Genomic DNA, 25872 nt, shown 5'->3' on the forward strand with positions numbered 1-25872 from the left:
TTTTATATGGAGGTTAAATGTTTAGTTTTGCGAAATTATATGAAATTTGACACACAACTCAATTTTGGCATCCCCATCAAAAAAGTCAATGAAACCCATGTCATAATTGTTACGGCTTTGCCGTAGCGATGACCAAAACCTCCCATGTTATTCCAATGGGGAAATCGCCAGAACATGTTTACACTTTAGACTTTCACAAACCCCTCCCAGGGCGTTAGCCCTATTAACCTGAAATTTGGTGAGACTCATCTTCAGGGGTGGACCATCAAAAGTTATCCACATTTTTATTCAAAGAGTCACGGTCTCTCTGCGGCAAAGCCGCACATTTTGCCAAGAATTCAAAATAAAATTGCTTTTTGATGGTAAAACAAAGGGGAGAAGATGTGACGGCGTCACAGATTCAGCAGTAGGCGTAATAAAAGGACAATTGCGGCGTGGCGGCGACGGCGTGGCGAGGGCCGATCATTGCCGCTTGCGACTATATTTATTATTATTATTATTTCGTTCCGTCATACAGAAATGTTTACGGACCAAAAAAGATCTAAAAACAAAACCCATCTTTATACAAACAAACTTAAACTTATTTCAACCAGAGCTGCAACGACTAATTGTGACTAGTCGACTCTAAAAAACTAATTGTAATCATAGTTTGATAACTGTAATCTGAACTATACAGACTCTGAAAGACACAAAAAAAATGTATACTTGCAAATATTCTCTCTCTATCTAGAAGCCTTCAGTCAACATACCTAAACCTTTAATTGGTTGATAATGTATTCAAAAAATCTCAATGTACAATAATTATTTGCCAAAACAATCGTTAGTGATGGAGCCAATTTCAACACCTGTTTTTCTCTTCAAATTTGAATATCCACCTTGCAAAACATCGAGCACCGCCCCAATCTGTGTGACGCCAGAGAATAACTGACAGGCCTTAAGATTAATCAAACTATGATTAGCGACATGTCAAAGGTCAATTTCCCTAAACCTTTGGGGTGCAGCTCGTCAATATGAATGAACAGACTCTGGGCCTTTATTAGACTGGCTCTAACATCGGTCACAGTTTATACTTCAGCCATCTGCTCCTGTGAGTCCCGATGTCCACCATGTGCACGTGTGTGAGTGTGTGTGTGTGTGTAAGCGTGTGTGTGTGTGTGTGTGTGTGTGTGTGAGGGAGAAGTCCATTGACTGAGAATAATTCCATTAAATGACTACCCCTCACTTTAAGCGTCCAGGGCCACATGATGTAGATGACAGCTGTGGCCTCAGTCTCTCTATCCCTTTACTGTGACACTCTCCCTAGCCTTACCTCCTTTCATTCTTTCTCTCACTCTCTCTTCCTCCCCCCTCTCTACCTTGTACGTCTCTCCCTCTCCCTCTCTCTCTGACACAAATTGGAGTTTTAGTGCCACAGAAACACCAGATGTGCTCTCTCTCAGCCCCCGACACCAAACAGCTTTTAACCAACGTTATGTACTCTCTAGACAGGACCCTTCAGTGTGTAGGAACCTAGTCTGCGTTAGGAACCCACACTGCGGTGATATTAAAGGTGCACTTCCCCGGTCAACATATCATCACCAACTACTTGAAAAAAAGCAAGGAAAAAAAGTCTCTGTTAAGTGAACCGTACTGGCCCGTTTAAGCGATCCAACGAAACCCGTGGGCAGCTGACATGTTTGCCGTCAGCGAGACATGACGGACAGAGAGGGGCTCGCTGTGTGGGACGTGTGCGCCTCCTCCCCCCTCCCTCCTCCCCTCCCTCCCTCCTCATTGTGCTTGTAAAGAAAGTGGGTTTAGGCATGACCCCGAGGTTGCACCCATATTCACGGGCCCGTTCTGTCTCCCTGTGCCGAGCAGCTGTCTGCACGCCCGCCGGTGCACAGAGCTTTGCGGGTCACTGGGTCTTTCTCTTCATCGAACCTGCTCCAATACAGACCGGCCCCGTAAACACGTGCCATAAATTTATCACTGACACACACACACACACACACCGCTCAGTCATTATGCAGGGGGCCCCGGGCAGCACATGCAAACGGCTACTGCTCGAGCAAAGGTAGAAGTCACGACGTTCACACCTGATTGTTTTATATAAAGATCCTAACAGTTCCATTTAATCCCGAACCCCTTATGTCGCGGTCATTGAATGGACTATAACTTACTCGCAAGGGATCTAGACATGTTCTCTCTGCATTTTCTGGACAGTAAAAAACTAGAGTTGTCAAAAGTATCGAAACTAAACTATCAATACAAACAAAAGTGCATAAATAGGACTAAATTAGACATTTCCTGAACAGTTTTAGAATGATCCTGAGCTTTATCAAAAATGGTAAAAGAGAAAGTATATAAAAAGAGTATATATAAAACAGTACTTTTTATTTTTTTTAATACAATCATCCGTGTTGAGTATATAGCCTTGAAAACACCGTACTCAAACCCCTGGGAGAAGTTAATCAACATCAAAAGTGTTCGGATAGTACAGTACATTTGCAATTAATGTTGTATCCAACAAAAATAAGTTTATTGCACCGCAGTAACTTTTTTATTTTTTACAAGTTTCCTATGAACTTTATTGTCCTCACCTTGACTGAATCCAGCAGCTCTTTTGGGAAAAATCGCCTCAAACCAACGTCTTTCCTGAAACGAGAAAAACACAAGGGAAGAGCGGCGCGTTTATTGCTGTAATTACACAAAGGAATGTTAATTCACAAGTAATTACGTATTTATCTCGTTGTTTTTCTCCACATGTACTGAGCATGGGCATTTTAACGGTTCAGTCAGGCAGAAATAAAGGCCGTTTATAAGAAAGACTTGTAACAAAAAGCTCTGACTAAGTAGAGAGTAAAGCGTCACTCATGTTTCCCCTGAAGACTCAGCTGCAGAGAGAGCGAGCAGCGGGAGTTCAAAAGAGAGAGTGCAGACACAGAGATGAGCCAAACAGGAAGTGCTCTGATGACTCAAAATACTCAGTGGGAAAGTTGAGGAGCCAGGGGAGCGATAGCAACAAGAAAGAGGTTATGTCACCTCACCCGGGGAAAACTGAAGGTCTTTATGAAAGGTTTGTGAGAAAAACACTTCACTCTAGTTGAAGATTAAGGAATACCATACAATTAGTTTAGGCTGATTCAGATTTAGGTAAACTAAACTATAAGAAACACTACAAAGGAACAAAATACATAAACAAAGGACTGGGAGAATTAATTTGGATTAATGTGGTGCTTGCAATCGTGAAGCCAAGTACTAAGGCTGCATGATTTTGTAAAAAAAAATATAAAATTGCGGTACATTTTTTATTTGCGATTCATGTTTTAACAATAAGATTCTGTCCAAAATTCACATTTTAAACACGTCCAGGAGAATGGACAAAAATCTGAATGAATATGAAAGAACCACATGTGTTTCAGAAAATATGTGAACAGATCTAAACTACAGGTTTTGCAGTTTTTGTGCAAAATAAGACGGGATATTTTGTTGTTTGTGGAGGAAAATATGATACTGCCTTTGTAACTAATTGTAAAAAGTAAAATGTTATAAAATCAGTATCGGTGCATAGCTAATGGTAACCCAACATTTTTGCCTCACTTGACACAATGTTAAATAAAAAAAAGCTTTGACACAAATTATATCACAAATGTATACATGAATACCACAATTGACAACCAGAAACATTTTTGTTTATCTGTTGATGGATAGACTTCAGAGTATTTTGCTAGAAAGATCCACAGCAACAGCCTTTTTTGTGTGACCCCTTTTTGGATTAAAGGGTGCCAGACATCGCTGCCATGAAAGCAACACGTCCCATTTGCCCCCGTTGGCTCTCGGTTTCACACTCCCAAAGGCGAATCCCTCTCTTCTCTGTGTAAAATATGCATGACTCAACACCGTTTTCCAATCAGAGGAAAGAAGAGGCCGGCGAGACAATGACAGGAAAAAACACAGGAGAAATGAATCAGAAGGACAGGAACAATGGAGACATCGGCGCACGCTTTCGGTTAATTGGAAAACTCATTAGGCTGATGGACGCAGAGAAAAGAGACCTTCAAATTTGAGATGCTCATTAAAAACCCGGCAGCGTCGGAGCCGAGCCTTGTTAAGAGCGGCTCTGTGCTGTCACGGGCTGGAAACCGATAGCGGATCAAATCAGAACTAACGAGGGGATAACACAGGCCGAGCTGCCAATACATCAGTGACCTGGGTAAATGCTTAGCCAAACATCTTTTCTGTGAAGCCAAATTTCAAAAGGAATCACGAGCCCCAATCAGCTCCGAAAGGTCACGGTTATGGCTTTGTGCGTCATCAAGGTCTTGCTTTGTAGTGAGATATAATTAAAAACTACAATCCGGATAAAAGATAAAGATATTTTAGACCGACTTCCTTTCAAATTCCTCTCGTCAAGGGCCACAACAAATCATGTTCCTTCTTCAGCAATTCGCAAACTGATGTGGACATAACTTTCACACAAACTTCTTGATCTTCCCATTCTTCCGAGTGATGTATAAAGTAACAATTAGACAAGAGCTGAGCTAGAAAAACAGTAAACAGGCAAAAGTTGGGAAATAAACAGTATGCGGTGAATAAGTCAATACTCACTCCAGGAGTTCATAGTTGGATTTCTTGTCCAAAGCGTTCCCTCTCATTTCTTTGAAGAACCTCCTGAAATGTACATAAAATTCAGGGAATGGATCCAAATATATATTTACACTCATGCAACAAACAACACGGAGCTTGTAAGATTGCACAAACGCATCATTGAGGGTAAAGTAAAGGATTTCTCCAAGTTTGGGTGAGTCAAAAGCAAAAACATGTAACCACAAAAATCCAATATAAAAGTAGTAGTAGTTGTCACCTGATTTCTAAGCAGCCGAGTTTGAGTGCTACATCCTGTTCCACCTTGTCTCCCATCTCTGTCATGTAGTCGTACTTCACCTAAAAACACAGAAGCACAAAATAAAAGATTAAGTTCAACAAATGGGAAAGTTCTGTGTTATTAATACACACGGACGGAGCCTCTCTGACCCAGAATACCTCGAAAACAACTCGGTCTTCGAGCAATGACATGTGTTTTAGCTTTGGCTCCAGGCTCAAGATGAAATATGGAGAAGTGTTGCGAGCGTCTGGTCCCTTTGTGCATGTGTGAGTGTGAGTGTGAGTGTGCTGTACCTGATGGTAGAAGTAGTTCAGTGTTGGTTTGTCTTCTGTAAACTGTTGGATAAAGCCCTTCGGAAGATACCGGATCCTCAGTTCATACCTGAAATTGAAAAAAAAGAGGGATTTATAAGTGAGAGGCAGTGAGAGTGAAGATATCCACCATGATTTAAGCTTTATTACGAAGGTTTAAATCATATTAGGTGGAATTCAAGTAAAACGGGACAATTAAGCAGTTGAGTATTTTTTACATGTGAAAATTCAAGAGCCCCCTCTAAACTGTTCTTAAAATGGCTCAGGAGAGAAGTGTTTTTGGGATGTTTCAAGTGATAGCTTCTATAATATTTGCTTTATTCCTTAAACCAATGATTAAAATTGACAACAAGACCAAAAATAAGTAGGAAACTGCATAAAAGGTGACATTGCTTTCTCATAGGATTGTGGTAAAACAGGGCCCAAAAGTATCAGCAGAATGAATGAACTGCCATCGGTTTCTGCCATGAAAAAACCCATATCTACTTCTACAACAGCTGCTTCTGTCCATGCACATTTGTTAAAGTCAACAACTAACTTTTACCCTATTTCACAATAATAGTCTTTTCTGGTTAGCAATAAACAAAACAGATGGAAAATTAAAAAAAAAAGAAAAAAAAAAGTGCTAGACAGGGAGAACAGGAGTTGTTGACTTTATCAGACAAAGCAGGCATCTGGTTGTCTTTGCGTTTATGTTCTCAGAGCTAAGGAGCTCGACCCTTGAATAGCATTAGTGCCAAACCACCACAATAAATGTAATATACAACACTTGATTTACATATTAACTGCACTGCTCACAAGCCACACACACGGCCCCTTATCTACATATGATAAAGAGTGGGGCATTTCTCATGAAGCCTTCAACAGTTTATCACTGCAGATACTTTGCAGGACAATGGGGCAGACTGCACGAGTTTAGTAAAGCAGTGGCTCCAAATCAATTTACCGGAATACTGAACGATCACTTGTTGCACAGGACGGCACAGTGTTACAATGCAGGAGATTATATTAAATACAGGAGATTATATGAAATGAGACTTAAATCAAAGTAGGTCAAATACAGCAAATATAAAGCACATGTGGACGATTCCAGTAGGGCTGAAACAAGTTCACTGATGAATCGCAACTTGTTTAATAATCAAATAATCATTAGCCTCTAAAACATGCCATATGCTGTGAGAAGAGGTTTTATAAATTAGGAGAAAGCAGGAATTACACCAAAATGACAACATAAACATAAATTTGGTGTTTCTGATAAAACACCATCAAGGTAGTGCATACAATTAACATTTTACTACTTTTTTAGCAATTAATGTTTTTTAGCTTGCTTATTTCACTGCATCAAAATGTTTTATGGTACTTTTAGCATTTTGTAACTTATATCCATTGTTTATGCTGTTAGTTTTAATGTTTTACTGAGCACTTTGAGCTTTTTGCACTTGTTTGTCAATGTGTTTTCTACACAAGACAAGGTATATGAAATAAACCAAGCAATAACTAAACGTATGCGTCATAACTTTAACTTCATCTGGGTCAAATACAGTGGAAAAAAGCCAACTACACAGGCCTTTCACGATCCAAACTATTTACTAACTAATTCAACAGGCCAATTAATCAAAAGAATAATAGCTAAACTAATCGACTGGCAAAATAATCGTTGGTTACATTCCAGGACAACCAATAGCAACACAAGCATGAAAAGTTACAACATGCACCTTTAATGTCAGTATTCAGTCCAAATTTGTTTCACTTCAATCTTTGCTTTTGCTAGTATTTAATCTAGATGATGTTGTAAAATTGTGTTTGTAACTATTACTGCTATAATCTTTTGTCTTGGTAAGAGATCAGATATATTCATAGGAACTGAGATGATGACTTAATTGGTTACCTCCACTCCTCGTTTTGGCGGGCCTGTTCGTACTTCTCCCTCACATGTGACACGCCCAGGTCCGGGTGCAGCCAGTGCACTTGGTCCCTGGAGGAGGTGTTACTGAGGCGCAGGCCGAAACACGACGTCCAGCGCACTTTGTAGATGTCAAGGATCTTCTGGATGATTCCCTAAAGACAGAAAATGAAATCGACTTTAGTGAGAAGATTATTTGAGAGTTTATAGTTGTTTTTTTTTATTGTTGAGAGCTCAGTTAACGGCGCAATGGACGATTTTTCGGCGATTTGAGAACGCAGAAGGAAGTGTGCATGCGCACTCCCCCGTGCGGACTGATACAACACACATGTGCGTTTGTTTATTAGCGCGACGGATCACATCGCATCTCTCGTCTCCCGTAGATTTCAGTCTACTTCTGAGTCAACTCGAACAGTCTTTCTCCGTCTTCATTTTGCCCCGTACACTGAGGGGAACTATATTATGATAGCTCAATGCGCTTAGACACGCGGAAATGTGGGATGAGCCGCACGCGGCTGCAGGTAAGCGGTACGTGCGTTTTATGATTGATACGTGGCAGGACGAATCGGAAGTCCACGCCACGAGGAAATAAGATTTAGATTTGTGCCAAAAAAATCGTCCATTCAACCTTTAAGTTGGAGAAAAATAAAATACGTAATGATTCAACATCTTCACTTGTCTTTAGAGGAGAAATTTAACAGAGGGTACATTAACATGGCCAGTCAAATCCTGATAATTAAGTATTAGATAATATTTCTGGTTCAAAATGTGTATAAAAATCCACTAGTAATTCAAAACTTAACAACCAAACTACAGTATTTCAAAAGGGTCAAAACTCATATCCTAAAAAGGTTGGTATACTGTAGCAGGGATGACAAGACTTGAAAATGTAATGAGTAAATATTGTATTGGAATTAGTCGGAGTTAAAACCCACATTTTGTGCATTAAAAACACAGAATCTACCAGTGGCAACAAATCTTGGTAACATTTTGCATGTGGTCAACAGCGGCGGTGTCAGCGAGCGAGTGTTTGACCTCCAGCGATTGACGTTCAACCCAAACAACATGACAGACATCGCACACACACATACAAAACACACACCAGACACACATACACCCCAAACTCACATACACACACACCAGACACACATACACACCGGACACACATACACACACAATAGACACACATACACAGACATGTCCAGTGCCCAAGTCGAGTGGCTCTGACCTACATACAGAGGAAGAGGGATGAAAAGAAGAGGTGAGAGAGAGGCAGGAAGGGAGAGAGAAAAGGGGGAGAGAGATAGAGAAAGGAAGTAGAGAGAGAAGGGGGGAAAAGAACAGAGAAAAAGCGATAGAGAAAGAGAAAGCGAGAGGAGAAGTAAATGAGAGAGTGAGAGAAAGGGGGAAGGAGAAAAAGAGAGGGAAAGAAAGGAAAAAGAAAGAGAGAGGGAGAGAAAGGGGTAGAGAAGGACAAAAAAAGAGGAGACAGAAAGGAAGAGAAAGATTGGAAGAGGGAAAGAGCGAGAGTGTTGAAAGTTTGAGCACATTTCGAGAGTCTTGGGACGTCACCTAAAAGCTTTCAGAGGACTAAGGCGGTGCAGGCGGACAACGCACTGGCCCCAGCATACGTGCATTTAGAAGAAAAACATGTTTAATTTACAGTGTCCTTCATGAGCGAAGACATTCGGACCTTGAGTGAAGGACGAGCAGAAAAAAACAAACCCAAACACCTTTTGAACCACTTGGAGAGGGAGATCCGTGTGCTCAGGGCTTCCAACACTAAAAGCTGATTTATGCTGTAGCGGTAGGAGTCACTTTATGTCATTGCACAGTATTAAAGTTAATCTTGTAGAAGGGATAACGGCCCGTGCTACACGGTGCACGGCCCGACTGTACAGGAAAACCACGCTTATTATAGGACGTAATAAACATCCGCAGAGTCCTGAAACGTAGCATGGAGTCTGACTGTCAACAAACAATGGTAGGGCCGTGTTTCCTCTTCAGTTATGATTCATTCAGAGAGAAATTTATTCACGTTTCTGTCCTTGTCCGTTTGCGTCACGACTTCTTTAGCCGTGATGTAGTCTAGACTCGGAAAACCAACTACTTTCATACTTCGTTTGAGAGGAACTACCGTATTTTCCGGACTATAAGTCGCACTTTTTTCATCGTTTTGGCCCGGGGTGCGACTTATACTTATATACTTATACTTCGGAGCGACTTAAATGTGATATTATTTGTTATTTTCACACTTGCAACAACATTTCATACTCCAGTGCGACTTATAAATGCTTTTTTTCTTCTCTGTTATGAATTTGTTGGCTGGTAAAACTTATATTCCGGTGCGACTTATAGTCCAGAAAATACAGTACGGTACATGAAATGAAATCAAATTGAACAATAAAATGTTTGATTTAATTGTTCATTCTTTTGTTGCCGAGCGCCCGTTTGTTCAGTTATTTCTATCGTGAACAGGCAGCTGTGGAGAATGGGTGGACGAGTGGTCTTTCTGAAAGGGGTCAAAAGCAGAAACTTGGTTACTTGACATAATTTGGTTTTGAGGTCTCTTTGGCCTCTGCTGTCGACTTGTCCCAGATGGCCGTGACTGATGGCCATTCTCCTTTGTTGTTGAAATGGTTTTTGCCCATGTTGGTATCAAAAAAGGGTCAGGGTTTTCATGATAATTCGATAACACTTTGTTTTACCATTGATTTTATAACGGAACAAACTAAAGTAATGGTTCATGGCTATTCCGAGAGCATTAGAAACATAGATTTAAACGTATGGTTCATATGTGACAGATCTGGGTAGTCAGCACATTGTAAACCACTCTAAAAGCACTTTTTAAGCACAGTTTATGTTGTGAACAAACTTGTGTGTAATTTAAAGGTGTTGTCACGAGACAGAATTGATTCATCGCAGTCGAGACACAATGTTAGGTCAGTACAAAATGAGCTGCGAAACAGAAATGTGAAACCGATATGAAACAATAAACCGATTTATGTCCACAACACAGCACTGAAGGTTTGTCCAAAACACTATACGCAGATGCTAACCAATACTAAACTAGTATCGATATTGGATATTCATTTGAAGGTATTGATATTGGAAAAAAGCACATAACTAAATAAAAAAATAATTAAAAAATATATATAAATCGGAAAAAAAAAAGGCTCGATCTGTAGCAGAACTAGTATAAGACCAGGTAGAAATATTAATCAAACTACTTTTATTTTGGCTTAAAAATTACAATCCATTTTCGAGGTGGGAAATATGTGGAAAGTTTGATAAGAAGATAAGATAAGATATGCCATTAATGTCCACAAATGGGGAAATTTTGGTGTTACAACGCAGATAGATACAGGGGAAAAGGACAGATAACTTATAGGAATAATATAGGAATAATAGTGTGAATGTTGTTTTGAACATATGCGAAATGTGAATATCGAGAATCTCGTTTATAGTAAAAGAAGTCTACAAAATAGCAGATAAGCGTGATAAGTTTTTATAATAATTAAAACTAAACTAATGCATTTAAAGACATGTTTGAACACATTTTTGTAGTATTGACACACTATTGTCTGACCACCGTTATCGGGATATTAACCAAAACATTGGGATATACTGTACATTTTTTCAATATTGCCCAGCCCAACTAGTTAGAAAAGTGTGTTTGTGGTATAAAAATGTAATTAGAATCTTAGAATTTAAAGCACTTGTCCTCACCCTGACATCGGTGGCGTCTCCGTAGCGGATGTTGGAGTACCAGCAGCTGTGCTCCGTGTTGGTCTCGTGGTAGTGGAAGACTTTGAGGACCCGGTCCACAGATCCGGGCGCCAACGCAGCCACGATCCGGTCCGACGCGCCGGTGCTCAGGCGCGACTTGGCTCCTCCCAGAAAGGCGTGGTTCAGGTTGGGCTCCATGTAGGCTGTGGCCATGGTCTTCCCTGCTGCCACCGCTGCAGCTAAGTGTCGGTCATATTCTGAAAACAAATGAGAACGGCAAATTACACCCAGCATGGCACAAATAATGATCCATGGCACAAAATCCTTTCAAATGTTTTAGGGTTTTGGGGAATAAACTAGGCATTTTTAAGATGTAATATGTACTTTTTTCTGCTGAATGGTCGGCCACCTGCTTGTCACCGTGGAGAAGTTATTGCTTTGCCTGGAATGTTCCACACTATGGAATTAAACATATTTATCTCCACGGAGCCAAGCAGGTAGCACTGCAACGATTCATCAAAAGACTCTAAAAACATACAAGAAAATACCTTTTATGACAAAGACAGAGGCATTATTACATCCAATGGCAATAATACAATTTATTCATGAATATTCTCTTTATAGTTAAAAGCCAATAGTCAAAGTTACATGTCAGATCTGTGGCGAGATGTGAGCATGTGGTTCAAGGTAATAAAGCGGAAGGGCCAAAAAATATAATTTAATGTGGAAACTGTATGCTTGCAAGTAACTTTGAATACTTCAACTATTTCCAAAATGTCTGGTTAAATTCAATATAAATGGTAATGAGAGTGATAAAACGATAGTATGAAGAGAATGCATCAGACCAATTTCTTTAATTCAATTCCCCTTCACTTTCCCACAAGAATATAATTCAATGACGGTGGTTTTCAAAGGAAATATCTCCAGAGCTCAAATGACGTGAATCGGCAAAGATGAAATGCAGCGAAACAATGTGATACTTAACACAGAGGAGTGTGCTGTGGGTCAAGGCTCAGTGTGTGATGTGTTCGAGGACAATGAGACCCAGAGAAGTGGCTCTCCTGCGTTACAAGTGCGGACACTGACACATTTCCTGGAGCACATTGTGTTTTTATTATGCTGTGAGAGGATCTGTTTACTGTAATAAAGCTACTGCAGAACCCAATGCTGCTTTTATGAGCTATTAAGTCATTTCAGAGGAGAACTATTTAATTCCATGAACAAGGAATGTCTGAAATTGCAACTGCAGATACACAATGTGGTGCCTGTTTTCATATGTTAATGTTTTAACAAGCACATGACAGAAACAACTGTTGTTTAATAAAGACATTTGCAATGGTAAGGACGGGGCACGATCCAAACTCACTGGGAATCTTCTAGTTCAATAGCGAATCCTTTGAATCCTTACAACAGCACCTCTAGCTCACAGTTACAACACAGCAACCTACATTTAACTCATGAAATGTGTATATTTGGCTCTTTTATAAATTGTAAAATACACCTACAAAATCTGTGTAATGCAAGAGGCCAATAAACCCAAGACCAGAGGGGTAAAACACTACAATCATGGCATTGTTATCATAGTTAAGGTTAAAAAAAGAGAAACGATTCTTCTTAATTCAACTGTATTACTAATAGATAAATCGCAAACAGATCAAAATAGGAAAATCTCAAGAACTGCCTTTATTTATCATCATTTCCTTTGCAAACAGCAACTTATCCTGTCTTATTCTATATAAAAGTAAGTAGCTCTGTAGTTTAGATCTCTGCAAACGCATGACACTCTTTGCATTTGTGTCAATGTTCAGCGGTTCATGTTTCAGTCTTCTCTCTAATGTGAAAGCTCCTGGAGGTGTTTGAAATGTGCACTCTCAACAAAATCCCACAGGCAACACATAAATGGCGAAACAGAATAAGTAGGTATTATGGTCAGAAAAAAACATTGTAGGAAACTTTCTGGGATCATTTATAGACAAAAAAATCCTCTTCCATTATTGGAAATTGGATATGTTTCGACAAGTATAACAAAAATGAAGATACAATTGTGAGTTAGACCAATCAAAACTACTGCACGTGGTACAAAAGTGACCAGACGTACTTTTGCAGCGCAGACATCTCTGCCCTGTTCCCGCGGAGTCAGGTGTCACCGTCTCCAACCTGTGCATTTTTCCCCTTATAAAAGATTTCATTCATACCTCGGTCCCAGCACATGAGGAAACGTCCGCAGCCACCTGACGCCATGGAAACACATATCCTCCTTCCTCTGGGTCTGTCTCGATCCAGGACGGACGGACAACTGGTGGCTTCGCAAACCCTCATCGCAAACAAAGACGTCCAAAAAAGGTTACGTCAACAAACAACAGAACCCGAGATCCTCGCACAATCGTCCCATAACCCAAATAACTACCGCCGTCTCCGAAGCATAAATTGTTGCCTCCGGATTCTGTCAACAGCTTTGTCCATGCTTTGCCAAACACAGTCCAACCGCCAAAAAGTTCAAAGACAGCAACAGTTTTCTTCAACCGTGTCCGTGGTTCAGTGAAGTTCAGCAGTTGGTGTGATCCCTGGTTTGCCCGGGAACCTTTTCTACTTCAAATCAAACTTTTCGTCCCGTTTTTGAGTCCAATTCTTGGTCACTTCTTGCTTGCTTTGTTGCTTAAGCGTCTGGTTTCTGCCCCATGCCAGTGCCTCGTAGTTACCCAGTTGCCTTGGAAGTGAAAGCAAATCGCGCCGGTCGCTTAGGGGAAAGTTCAAGCTATTTCGACGACACAGAGAGAGGACAGTTTGCCAAAAAAGCTGCAAAGTCAAGTAAAAGAGCCGGTGGATACAAGGCACAGACTATTTTCCAAGTGATATAAAGTTGGCTGATAAGTTGTCAACTCCTTTTCCGCATCGAGTTAGATGAAAAACGAGTGAAGAGAGAAGTGGAGCAACAATTGTTTGAGCTTGAGTGAAAGGACAAGGACAGAGCGGCGCTACAGAGAGTTGAGTGAGGGACAAGAGGGAAGTGGAGAGGCTGCAGGAGGAGCAGGAGGAGCAGGAGGAGCCAGATGCTATTAATATGCTAATCCTGTTCCAGGCGTTTTCAATGGACATCTCCTCCCACCGACTGCTGTTTATCAGGGCGACCTCAGGCTAATGCTGATACGACCGCCGACGAGCCAGGTGCAATGCCAAATCCTTCAAAAGCCATCTGATAAAAACGTGACAAGAAGTGCTGGCTTGAACGCAAAATGGGAAATGGTGAAAGTGAAATGTTTAAATGTCAAGTCGATCTGGCATTTGATAACTACTGAATAATGTTAAGTTGTCTGTAATGTAGTCTAGTCCACTGGATCATTTTGAATGCATCAACTCAGCTAAGGATACAAGAGATATGCGTTGTTGAAAGTATGAAAATCTGATACTAATCAATACTAAAACCAGTATTAAAACTAAATAACTCATCTAAATAGGTATCAATACTAAAATAATTACATTAAATGACAAAATGAGACGTGTTGACATAAAGACAGTACCGATTTTTTTTAAAAAAAAAATTTCAAAACAAAATCAAAGTCATAGTTTTCGACATTGAGCTTATTCTTTGTATCAAGTTTGGAATGTTACTATCATGACAACACTACAATAGATTTTAAGACATGTTTTTTATGTTATATGTGAATGTAATCATCAAGAACTTTGAAAATCAATGTTGAAATGCCAGTAAGAAAAGGGTATTGTAATTTATGAACAGATCATTAAAGAACATCCTAAATTGTTCCTTGTTTCCCCATTACCGCTTATACGTGTCTGAATGTACAGAACCCATTTAGGATAAACTTTCATCAGTGGGTTTATCCAACATACGTGATACAGTCGAACACTTAAACTGTGTCGTTTTTATACAGTGAAAATGCATTTGAATTTCTCCAACATTAACCCAGAACTCGCTTCTTCTGCACGTTTTTCCTCTTTTCCCCGAGGCACAGAAAACCTACTTTCAGTCTCTAGAGATGCTCACTGTACGTACGAATGCAACCCAAACGTAAGCTACGATAAATCACACTGACACTGCCCAGTATGAATATATTCTTATATTCTGAACCGAGGAGGCTCCATCTCTTCATTCGGCACAAAACCCCAAAAACCTTAATGTCACCTTGGGCCGAGCTTTGTGTTTGGGACGTGCACGTGTGGCTCTTATAATTTGCACCTCCATTGTTATGAAAATGCAGCGGGACGGGGGGTTGAAGGGGGGTTGGGAGGGCCGACGGGGGAGCGTGGAGGGGGGACTATTCAGAGCCTTTTGTCAGCGGGCCGGATGTTGTCAAGAATGAGAGGACATCATTTTGGATGACTTCAATGTGGCTCCCGTTACCTCTAACCCACTCTTGGCTTCTGGACAAGTATAATTAAGCCACTGTGAAGGATAAACTCACAAAGGACGTACAGTTTATGTCAGTAAAGTAGTAGTAAAAGACAAAGAAATGAGTGCATTGCAAAAAAAGACCTCAGCCAGGGCCAGGGAGTCAAGATTAACTGCAATCAAAATTGAAATTGCAATTTGAATAGTAACAAAGACTACAATTTTTGAGGCGCCGTCATTTGCTCCACAAACAAAATATCCCGTCATATTCTGCAAAAAAACTACCTGTGCCGTGTAGTTTAGATTTGAATAAACATGTTCTGAAATACATTCTTTTACTACAGTCATTTGTCAGTTCATAGTTTAGATTTCAGTTTTTTTGTCAACCCGGGATGTAAATATTACTCCGTTAATCGATAATACAAAATAACAATATACCGTATTTTCTGGACTATAAGTTGCACCTGTTTTCATAGTTTTGGCTGGGTGCATCTTATACTCCAGAACGACTTATACGTTCTTCTTCTCTATTATGCTTTTTTTTTTTTATATTATATTTCAGAGCAACTTATAGTCCAGAAAAAACGGTAACTGTAAATGAAATAAAACAATCAATCCGGACAATTTTAGAAAGAAAATTAGCTTTTTTTACGAGCCTAAAAATACACCTAAATGTTAACGACTTTATCTGGCCGTTTTTGTCACTCTAAATACATTTTTGTCATTCAGAAGGTTTGATTTTCTCACAATAATCATAAAGCGCGCAACATGCTTAAAATATGAACACTGAACAGAATCCTATTATTGAAACATACAGTAAGATATTTTTCAATGTTCTTTTTCCCTATGTAAAATGATTTTCTACTTCTTTGTGTTTTCAGTTGTACTCCGGAATGTGCATTTATTAACACGTGTTTTTGTGCCGATACAGTGAGTTCCCCGGCGCCCACTCGCTCAGATCTGTCGGATGAATCGTCTTTCACACTCGCACTAAAACCCGCATTGGGCAATTAGTGCTTTCTCCTCCTGAAAACGCCGATCTCCCAAGAGCACTTAACTGTTTATGCTTCACATGAGAGAGAGACAAGCTAATCAACCAACTGAGCTACTGCTTTCTCAAAAGCTTTGTAATGAGACAGTGGTGGTCTTCTTGAGCTGACTGAGTGGCCTTACAAATGAGTCATAGAAATCCTTTGAGAATCCACACATGTTGAGCACAATCTTGAGGCTTAAAGTCAAATACATTTATTATTTTGTTGTTATTCATGCAAAAATTTACCCTTTTAAAATATATTGTGTCATGTTGATCCAAAAGCAAATATGTTAGATTTTAAGATAACATTTAGATCAAAAAGATGACATCATACATATGTACTGGGTCAACATTTAAGATAGAAGGGAAAATATTCTATGTTTTAACGTTAGTAACGACCAAATGCTGTGCCAGAAATGTTTGGGTGCTTCATAATGTCTATTTGGGTTATATATATTCAGAAGGCAGTGCGTTTGAGTAGATTTAACACTTAAATATTCATATTTTGGGGGCTCATTCGTCCTCGTTCCTCTAGGCAAACTTTGAACTGACACGTGAACTGTTAATTAATACAAAGACCTTTGCAAATTAGTCGTACGTTTGTAGAAATCTAAAAAACAGAATCAGGCAGAATATTTAGAAGTAAAAGGAAATAATGTTGCGGATCAGACCATCGATCCACTTACCATTACATTTTAATTCATTAATTCATTCATTGTTTTATGTTGCACCAAAGCAAGTTCCTATGTTTGTGAATTCTGTTCATTGGCAATAAACCTTTTCCGATTCTGATTCTTTCTGATTCTAATTTGTGACAAGTATCGATCAGACCACTGTAAATGTTTGATTTGTACTCGTGTGGGAAAGCAAACAAGAAGCTGCGTTTCAGACAGCGTTTCCATTGACTCACCCGTGTAGTACGCAATCCTGGAAATATCTGAAAGACAAACAAAGAAGGAACGCCGTTAATTGAAACCGAATGATTAGCTTCATCAAAAACGTATTTGCAGATTGTTAATGCGCAGTTCATTAAAACGGAATCCGGCGTCGGCTCCGAGTGTGATTAATGAACTACTTTCAAAAACAGATCAATATCTACGGGAATGACTCAAAGTATTGATTCAAAGGTCAATAGCTCGCTCTCACAACATCACCGTGTGCGAGCGGTTTTAAAGAGCGTTTCATAGCGAGGGAGAGAAGCGGGCCGACGATTCAACGGGAAAAAATGAGGCGGGGATGAAAGCGCTTTTGAAATTCATGAATCCATATCTTAATAAAATCTGTGGTCAATTACAGCGGGCGTTAGTTACTGCATTATGGATGGCAGTGCAGTCATTTCCTGCATCTGTAAAGCACACCAGGAGCTATAACGAATTATTACAATGTTTAGAGAGAAGGGTTTGAAATATGGTTATTGCAGTGCAAGAAATACATGCATTAATCTTAGCTACGGCAGTCGCTAACGATTATTTTAGTAGTCGACTAGTCAAACGATTATTTCTATTGTACACTGACACTTTTTGAATATATTATCAACCAAATAAAGGTTGAAACATGATGAATTGAAGGCTTCTAGATAGAAAGTATAAAGAATAGAAAGTGTATTATTAATGAATGCTTATTGTTTTTTGACATTATTATTTCATTTTTCAAAATAAAAAAACAGACACACACAACAAAAACAAACAGGGAAAGACCAGATGAAAACAAACTAAGAAACATTTGAATCTATAATTTAGGAAGGTTTGGCATCCAACAAAAAAAAGAAAGTTATGGCACCCAAAGTCCATAACAGAAGTCACAATTAGTCTAGTTTCTTTAAAGTTCAATTCAATTTTTTGAATGTGTTTTAGAGTCTGTAAAGTTCAGAAAACACTTACGATGATCAAAATAAAATTACCGGTACTTTTTATAGTCGACTAGTCACAATTAGTTGATTTTTCATTGCAGCCACTGGTTTTTTTATTTCCTAAAACTTGAAACAAACATTTGTATATATATGTATGTAAGGAAAGGGTTAACTTTATTTCTATGCATACACCTCATGCCATCATCAGGTAGAACAGAGCATTCTGAGCCATTGAGAAGGAGATAAATTGATGCTGCGCAAAAATATGCACGAATAAATGACAAAAAACACAACCTCATATACTGTATGTTACGGCAGGACATTGGTCAAGTTCCTAAAAGCTAGTTTATTAGAATATACGTTTTTAAATGTGTGACCTAATCAGGCCTGCAACAAGTGAAACAATTAATTATTCAGTCCTGGTTTAGTCTTTATGTTATGGTTCTAGGCTTGTTCGTAAAATAGTAAAATCAATGCAATATAATATTCAAGGTGATTATCATATTTCACGAGATGTTCTCAGAGTACGCAGCCCTAACATTGACCTCCTTAATCCCAAATCTAATCCGCTCGTCCTGGAAGTGGCAGCGTTCTTCCTCGAAAGAGCTCTACATTTCATCCATAATACAGAGCGTCGTTCTCCCACAGGAAGTCGAGCGGGGACCACGGGCAACTCAACACCCAGTTAGAGCCGCGCTAAGGGGTCAAAAGACAAGGGCCTAAGTGCTCGGGACGGCCCTGATGTGCGCGTTGATAGGGGCCACTGGGTATCATGTCAACAAAGATGATGTAATGGTAAGAAGAAACCCCAAAGCGCAGAGAGGAAATGCCAACAAGGTGACTCGCGGTGTAAATGCTTTATCGTCAAACGGTAGAAACGTGAGAGCAGAGCAGAGGATGTGACCAACGTGCTGCTGCTTCTGTCACTATTTCTACACCGGGGGGATTTGATTGACATGTCGGAAACAACTGCAGAAATGGAGGTGTTATTTTATACAGGCCAGAACAATAGCAGTGTTTTGACAGTAAAAGCAGAGCGCTCAATCATTTATTTTACTACTGTACAATCGATGCAAAACAGTTGAGTTTATGCTTTGATTAAGAAAACTAAAGCGGCATTTTGTTATTCCCAAGCCTGGAAAAATAAATTGAATAGTGTGAGGGAGGGAATCAGTTATAAAACATGTACAAAACCAAATAAAGATATGCAAAAAGTAATGATTTAATGCTCTGTTTTTAAGACAGTGTTGCAAAGAGCATCCATATAACTGCTTGTACTTATTATAAAGGCTACATAAACATGTTTTGTGTTTGAAAGGCATCCTAAACTGCTCTAAAATATGTGTTTATAGTGGTTAAGAGCAGGACTACTTTGTCACAATATAAATTTTCAATGTTACAATTATTGTGAGACGAAACATCACAATTTTACAATGATTCACTATTATTGGCACTTCTAACTGATTATAATTCCTCAATAGCTTTACAAAATCACATATTTTTTGGAGAATAGACTGAACTGAAACAACTCTGCCAACAGTTCTCATATTTCTTTGTTTGCTTTCACAGTTATATTGTGACCTATATCATTACCAATTAGCCAAATCATGTTGACATAAGTCTGTGGTTAAAAACTGTAATTTGATAGATCGTCGGACATAATTATGCTTCATTATTATTTATAGAAATTGCCCATTCACCTAAAAACATGTCCAGATGTCTTTAGTTACAGTCAGTTGGCAAAGTCTTGACCGAGCGTGTGCGATATTGGGTTCCCTCTGGACCACGTCGCAGTCGTGCTAATTACACAGCCCGTTTCAGAGAAGTAACTTGTCGGAGTCGGGATTCAAACTCACGACACTGCAGCCGGCCTGGCATATGTGCTGCGCCTTAACCACTCAACCACCGGGCAGCACCATATATCTGTTTTCAAATTATTATAGAGTCTGTATAGTCCAGATGACGATTATCAAAATATGATAGATTTTTTTAATTAGTCAACTAGTCACGATTAGCTGATTAATCATCACAGCTCTAATGTGGACTTTCTCATATTAAATTAGTTAAACATAAATCTTCATGGTCATCCAAAGCAAAAGGTTCTTGTCTCATGGATTTTTTTGCAATAATTTAAAAAAGTATGAAACCAGTAGACGGAATTTTTGCTAAAAAGTTCACACTTTTTGCTTTGGATGACCATGAGTATTTATGCACGTGTTATTTAATATGAAGGTGCACATTAAAGCAGCAGCGATTAATGATCTTAAGATAAGATAAGATATTCCTTTATTGTCCCACATGGGGAAATTTCATTGGTGCAACGCAGGTAATCTTAATATGACTATTTAGAAAAATCTTATTGTATTTTGATAATTGTTATCTGGACTATACAGACACTATAACTATGAAAAGACCTTTTTATAAAAAATACAGCAGCATTATTAGATAAAAATAATTCTTATCAAAAATCAACTACATTTGGTTGATAATGTATTTAAAAGTCTCGATGTACAATAGAAATAATCCTATGACCAACTCACTACTATTCAGCACATTAATTAACACCTGAAGACTCATTAATTAACAGGAAAGTTGCAGCGTGAAACTCAAATGGTTGGGGCAAAGAATCAAAGTCACGACAAAAAAAAAAAAAAAAAAAGAGTTCCTTCAATTATATTCTTTACAGTGGAAAGTTATAATCCAACTAAAACTTTTAGTCTGATGTTAGGACCAGAGCTTTGGAAGACTTTAAAACCCCGTCTCAAATGACTCTATTCCTAAATGCGTACTCCACACACGTCTTACAGTGAGCCAGACAGGTTCATCTGCTCTGGTTTTTCTCATCGCCGTGTAATTGCAGGTTAAGCAGAATGGTTTTTAGATTGTCGTAAATCAGACTAAACAACTTTGGTGTGCGCGCTCAGGCTCAAACTACACAAGTCTCTGATGTGAGGACTCAGAGAGCGTAAAGAACTCGAGCAGGTGAGATCCACAAATATCAGGTTACCAAAACATCAAAGCAAAAGTGAATATAGAGGAACAGATGTTGTTTTTCAGGTAGAAATGAGAAAAATGAGAGTTGATAGAGTGCAGTTGAGGAGGAGAATCAGCTGTTTGGCTTCAAAGCTGCTGCTGCTGCTGCCAATGAGCTGTGCCTCTGCTGTAGCTGAAAGGACCAATTTAGTAAACACTTTGACAAGACAGTTTTGTTATGACGGAGAAGTATTTATTTGGCTCAGAGCACTTTTCGTCAGTTAGTTTTTACTGGACATGACAGTCGTGATCGTTATCTGGACCAGGGATGATGGGACACTGTTATTTTTACTTATTATAGCATTGCGCTTTGTTATATTTGTTTAAACATGGAAACATATATTTAGTAGTACATTAAAATGATCAATCATCTGTTTTAACCGTCATCAATTTTTATAATTATCGTGATACAATTATTGTGGACATGATAATTGTGACACTAAATTATAATATTGTTTCATGTCTAATATGGACAATACAGACCTAATATAGACCTTTTTCAATGTATATAACAAAGACAGCAGCATTATTAAATCAAAATGTCAAAAAAGATGACTGAGGTTCATAAATAATACACTTTATGCATAAATATTCTGTGTCTAGAAGCCTCGGGTCACCGAATTTCTACCTTTCTTTAGTTGAGATTGAGAACGTATTTAAAAAGTGCCAATAAATAGTAATTGCTGACTAGTCGACTACTAAAACAATCGTTGGTGACAGCCCTACAAACAGAACAGCAACGTTCTACGCGCTTTGTAACGTAACTGCCATGCATTGATATCCAAACAAGAAATAACATATTTATTCCATCCGTATATCCAGCAAACAACCCTGGCATGGCCTTTACAGACTGGTACATAAAGAGGCTGGTGTGCATGACTTTTTTATGATTACGACTCATGCGAGCTCCAAACACGGGCAATTATTCAAACCCGTCAGTTCATCGCGAAACAAATGGGCTTCACGACGAGTCCTCCTGAGGCCTTGTAAGCAACGCACCGTAATAAGGTCAGGGGGGGAAACGCATGGCTGCTCCGCGCTCGCAGATTTATCTGCAAAGACCCGGTGACACTTGCGCTCGCTGGACCGTGCCGCTCAGGTGCCACGATAACGCGCAGGCGGCATATACTGTATCACACTCCAACCAGACGCGCCGCTGTATGTGGAATACAACACAAGATTAGCAGCCACTGATAATTCTAAATGATACATATGTAGATGAAAAGGCGCGGCGAGAGCGACCCACCGGCCTTAATCCGTGTTATATTTACACTGCTCACATATGCGTAGGAACATTTGAAAACATGTTTAGGCAGATGGTGATTCAGATCGAACATGAAATATTGAACAGCTAAGGCAGTCTAACGATGCTTTGATTTAGAAGCAAACTCCCGGGAGTGAGTTCACAAAGCTAAAAATAAGCTCTACAGTGTAATTGGCCATGAAAGGGATTCCTCTTTGCTCTTAGCACAACATGACACCAGCTCCCAGTTCATTCAAAGCTAGTGAGGCTTATGGTGCTTTTCCTGTGTACAACTTGTCATTTCCCTAAAGAAAACCATTTAACCTTCACCTTCTTGACCAAACAGTTGCTTCAGTGTTCAGTCATCATCACTTCATTGGGGAAAACAGTGGATTTGAAGTTAAGTACCTTAGTTTGTTTGATTTTAATGGCTATTATTTATCCAAATACCATATTTTCATAGTTTTGGCAAAGATGCAACTTATACTTATATACTTATACTCCGGAGCGACTTATGTGATATTATTTGTTATTTTCACACTTGCAACCTTATTTCATACTCCAGTGCAACTTATTTGTTTTTTCTTCTCTATTATGCATTTTTTTAGCTGGTGAGACTTATACTCCGGTGCGACTTATAGTCCGGAAAATACAGTAAGTGACTCAGTGGGTCGGGCTTCTGCTCTTGTTCATCTTTCCCCTAATGTTTCAATTAGTGTGAGACAAAACATCAACTATTCAACAATTATTCACAATGATTGAAACGAAGGCCAGACAACAGTGAATTTTCTATCATTCCCCATCGTAACAGATCTAACCAGCTTAATCAAATCAAACTTTCTAAATGCTAAAGTAAAGTTAATGCAACGTAAAACAGCCATATTTCACATTTTGGAGTTCAGATTCAATTGAACACACTTCTACAACTGTCACGATTATGATTATACCGTGACCTGAATAAAGACAATTATTGATTACCGAACGATCTCGACATCCCTATCAAGACGTCAAAAAAGTCGTAAAAATAAAGGCACTTTATGTTGTTTAGCCAAATAAACTGCATCGATTATGAACAAAAGTGTAGCTATGACAATGCACTGAATGATGGATGATTTACCACTGCAGGGAATGCCTTGTGCACGTCTCCGCCTCTCCGCACTCTCTTCTGCGCTGAACCACGTGGGCTCCACACACTATACGCTAATGTGACACGCATATTGTCCCCCCCCGTCCGTCCCACCGCCTCCATCACAACGACACAACTGTGCACGAGCCAAAACATCCTACACACTCAAACACGCTGCGTTGGTTCACATATGGTGGCTCATTAGGCCGCCACAAACAGAATAGTCAAGTGAGGAGAAGAAAAGGACCGGAGTAAATTAGTGCCAGCAGAGGATTTCAGGGATCCCCATTACAATAGAATTAGGATTAATCTCATTATGGGAAAGTCAATTTTTCATTAAGGCAGAATTATCAGGATCAAAATTAACTATAAATTGCTGTGTTATGAGTTTGTAAAAAAATGCCAATCATGAAGTAGATATTTGAAGCATCAATCAGCACAACAAAAGCAATATATTACAAATTAGATTCATATTTCTTAGCCATTTAAATGTTATTATTGAAGATGTGCAAATGTATAGAGTAAGAATACGACCAAGAGGTGGGAACTTGCTCTACCGAATTGTAAAAAGCAATATTTCCAAGCTTTTGTTTTAAATTGTATAATCCAGTCACTATTTTATGTGATACTAAACGTGAACAAAGATCTTTACAGACACTTTTCAGCACATTTTTAAAAACGACAGACAAAACTATCATCAGCAAAATCCTAAAACAATATCTAGATTTTCATTTGTGTCCATATTGTCCACTCCTACATCACAAAATGTATCAAGTTCCTGCTGGATTATACTTTTAAGTGGCGTAACTTTTTGCCGTTGGTTTGTAAAGACGTATGTAATTTTCAGCCATAAAACATAACTGAATGCACTTGAGTTTGGGAGTTCAGAAACAAAACCCAAACACATCGTTATGGGATTAAAAGTCTTACCATGATACAGCCCTTCCATTGAAAATCGCCGCATAACAAAAAAGAAAACTGTAAAAAAAAGCCAGTATTCCCGTCTTACCCGGGTCACCGCTGTCAGCTTCACTCCGCACTGACAGCAGCTAGTGTTGGACTAATCCTCCTCCTCCTCCTCCTCTTACTACAACTACTAGTGCATCAAATCAGAGCGGCGCGTGTAGGAGTGGAGTAGAGTAAAAAAAAAGAAAAAAGAAGGGCACAGGAGGCTGTCTTTTGGTGGAGAAATGGGGGAGGGAACGGGAGAGAAAGGCAATACGACGGGGGTGTCTTTGTGTCCCAGGAGAGAGCGGTGGACACGAGACGAGCCAGATGCACAGAATAGACTGGAAATGAAGACTCAACTGCATAAATAGACGAGAGCGAAAGAGAGCGAGAAAGTGGGAGTAAAAAGACAAGCATAACAAAGTGACTCATATACAGTATAATAAAGGAATATGCTGCCATGTAATTTAAAATCAGGACCCCATGCCGAGCTGCCTCTGGGCTTTTCCTGCTGCTCTCTTGGAAACGCAGCCCCCCTGAGGGAAGCTTCTTCAGTCATAATCCCACTCATCCATCATCAGGACTAATGTAGGGACACTGTGCCACTGGATTTGTTTAACACGGCTTATGGGTGTAGTAGTATCGAGGTAGTACTCCATGTATTTACCGTTTTGAAAGTGAATTAAAACAAAGGATTTCAGGAGGCAAGCTTCATGGTTTACTTTGAAGTTTTATGATGTTTGTTGTGCATTATTAATGGTAAACTGAATGATTGGTTTCATTCTAATAAGATTTACTTGTAACTAGTGCAAGATTGTAACTAAACAATATTAAAAGGGTAAGTGTTAAGATATAGTAACAACAATGTCACAATATATACATTTAAATGCAAAAAAATATAATTATTAGATAATAACAGTGGTTCTCAAGCTTTTTTACCCCCAGATCTAATTCCAGCTTTAAATGAAGACTAAATCAGGTCTTAAGTAGAAATACACCATTGCTACAGCAGTTTCCCCTAAACAATTACTACGTACCAGTGGTACGTGCACCACAGTTTGAGAAACCAAACTGAGAGACCATTTTAATTGATGTATATGTGTAATATTAAACAAACCACCGACTGTACAACAATAAAGGGTAGATACTCATTGTAGCAGGTATAACAGGACAAATGTGGACGTTTCCTGAATAGTTTTAAAATATATTTCATGTACTGTATATGAAAACTGGTAAAATACCACATACTAGTTGAAATGAGTATAAAGTATAAAGTTTTAAAGCCTTTTCCGCAGTATCAAAATCCAACCACAATGCACTTGGCAAAAAGGGAATAGCTCTTCAACAGATTTGAGTTTTGAACGAGTGAATAAGAGAAATCAAAAGTTCCACTTTAAGACACTGTCGGAAAGAGATTTTTTTTTACTCGAGGCCTTCCGTTTTCTGAAGCTCTGTTCAGTGATTTAGGTTTATACTGTGGGCCGG

General features: G+C 39.1%; 2 protein-coding genes across 39 annotated transcripts in view; one reads left to right on the plus strand and one right to left on the minus strand.

Moving 5' to 3' along the window:
- rplp1 (ribosomal protein lateral stalk subunit P1) overlaps positions 1-25872 on the plus strand; it is a 264746-nt gene that overhangs the window by 44637 nt on the left and 194237 nt on the right. The window contains exon 4 of one of the 30 annotated variants that reach the window (XM_072447910.1): positions 8528-8541. The exons of 22 other annotated variants lie outside the window; for them this stretch is intronic. In XM_072447910.1, coding sequence (XP_072304011.1) covers positions 8528-8529 — 2 coding nt within the window. In that variant the 3' untranslated portion in view covers positions 8530-8541. 7 more of the 30 variants (XM_072447902.1, XM_072447906.1, XM_072447908.1 and 4 more) reach the window with 7 other exon arrangements.
- Positions 1-25872, minus strand: part of ptk2aa (protein tyrosine kinase 2aa) — a 70048-nt gene that overhangs the window by 31691 nt on the left and 12485 nt on the right. For 6 of the 9 annotated variants that reach the window (XM_072447887.1, XM_072447884.1, XM_072447885.1 and 3 more), the window contains exons 1-7: positions 13003-13279; positions 10808-11064; positions 7064-7233; positions 5158-5245; positions 4844-4923; positions 4588-4650; positions 2580-2634 (exon numbers count right to left, since the gene is read on the minus strand). In XM_072447887.1, the coding sequence (XP_072303988.1) occupies positions 2580-2634; positions 4588-4650; positions 4844-4923; positions 5158-5245; positions 7064-7233; positions 10808-11064; positions 13003-13126 (837 nt within the window). In that variant the 5' untranslated portion in view covers positions 13127-13279. Of the gene's footprint in view, positions 1-2579; positions 2635-4587; positions 4651-4843; positions 4924-5157; positions 5246-7059; positions 7234-10807; positions 11065-13002; positions 13283-17098; positions 17126-24369; positions 24481-25872 lie in introns of those variants that run through there. The other 3 variants (XM_072447882.1, XM_072447888.1, XM_072447889.1) reach the window with 3 other exon arrangements.

This window comes from Eucyclogobius newberryi, unplaced genomic scaffold (assembly GCF_026437365.1).
Source record: "Eucyclogobius newberryi isolate DKJ021-1_F unplaced genomic scaffold, fEucNew1.0.hap1 SCAF_16, whole genome shotgun sequence".
NCBI lineage: Eukaryota > Metazoa > Chordata > Actinopteri > Gobiiformes > Gobiidae > Eucyclogobius > Eucyclogobius newberryi.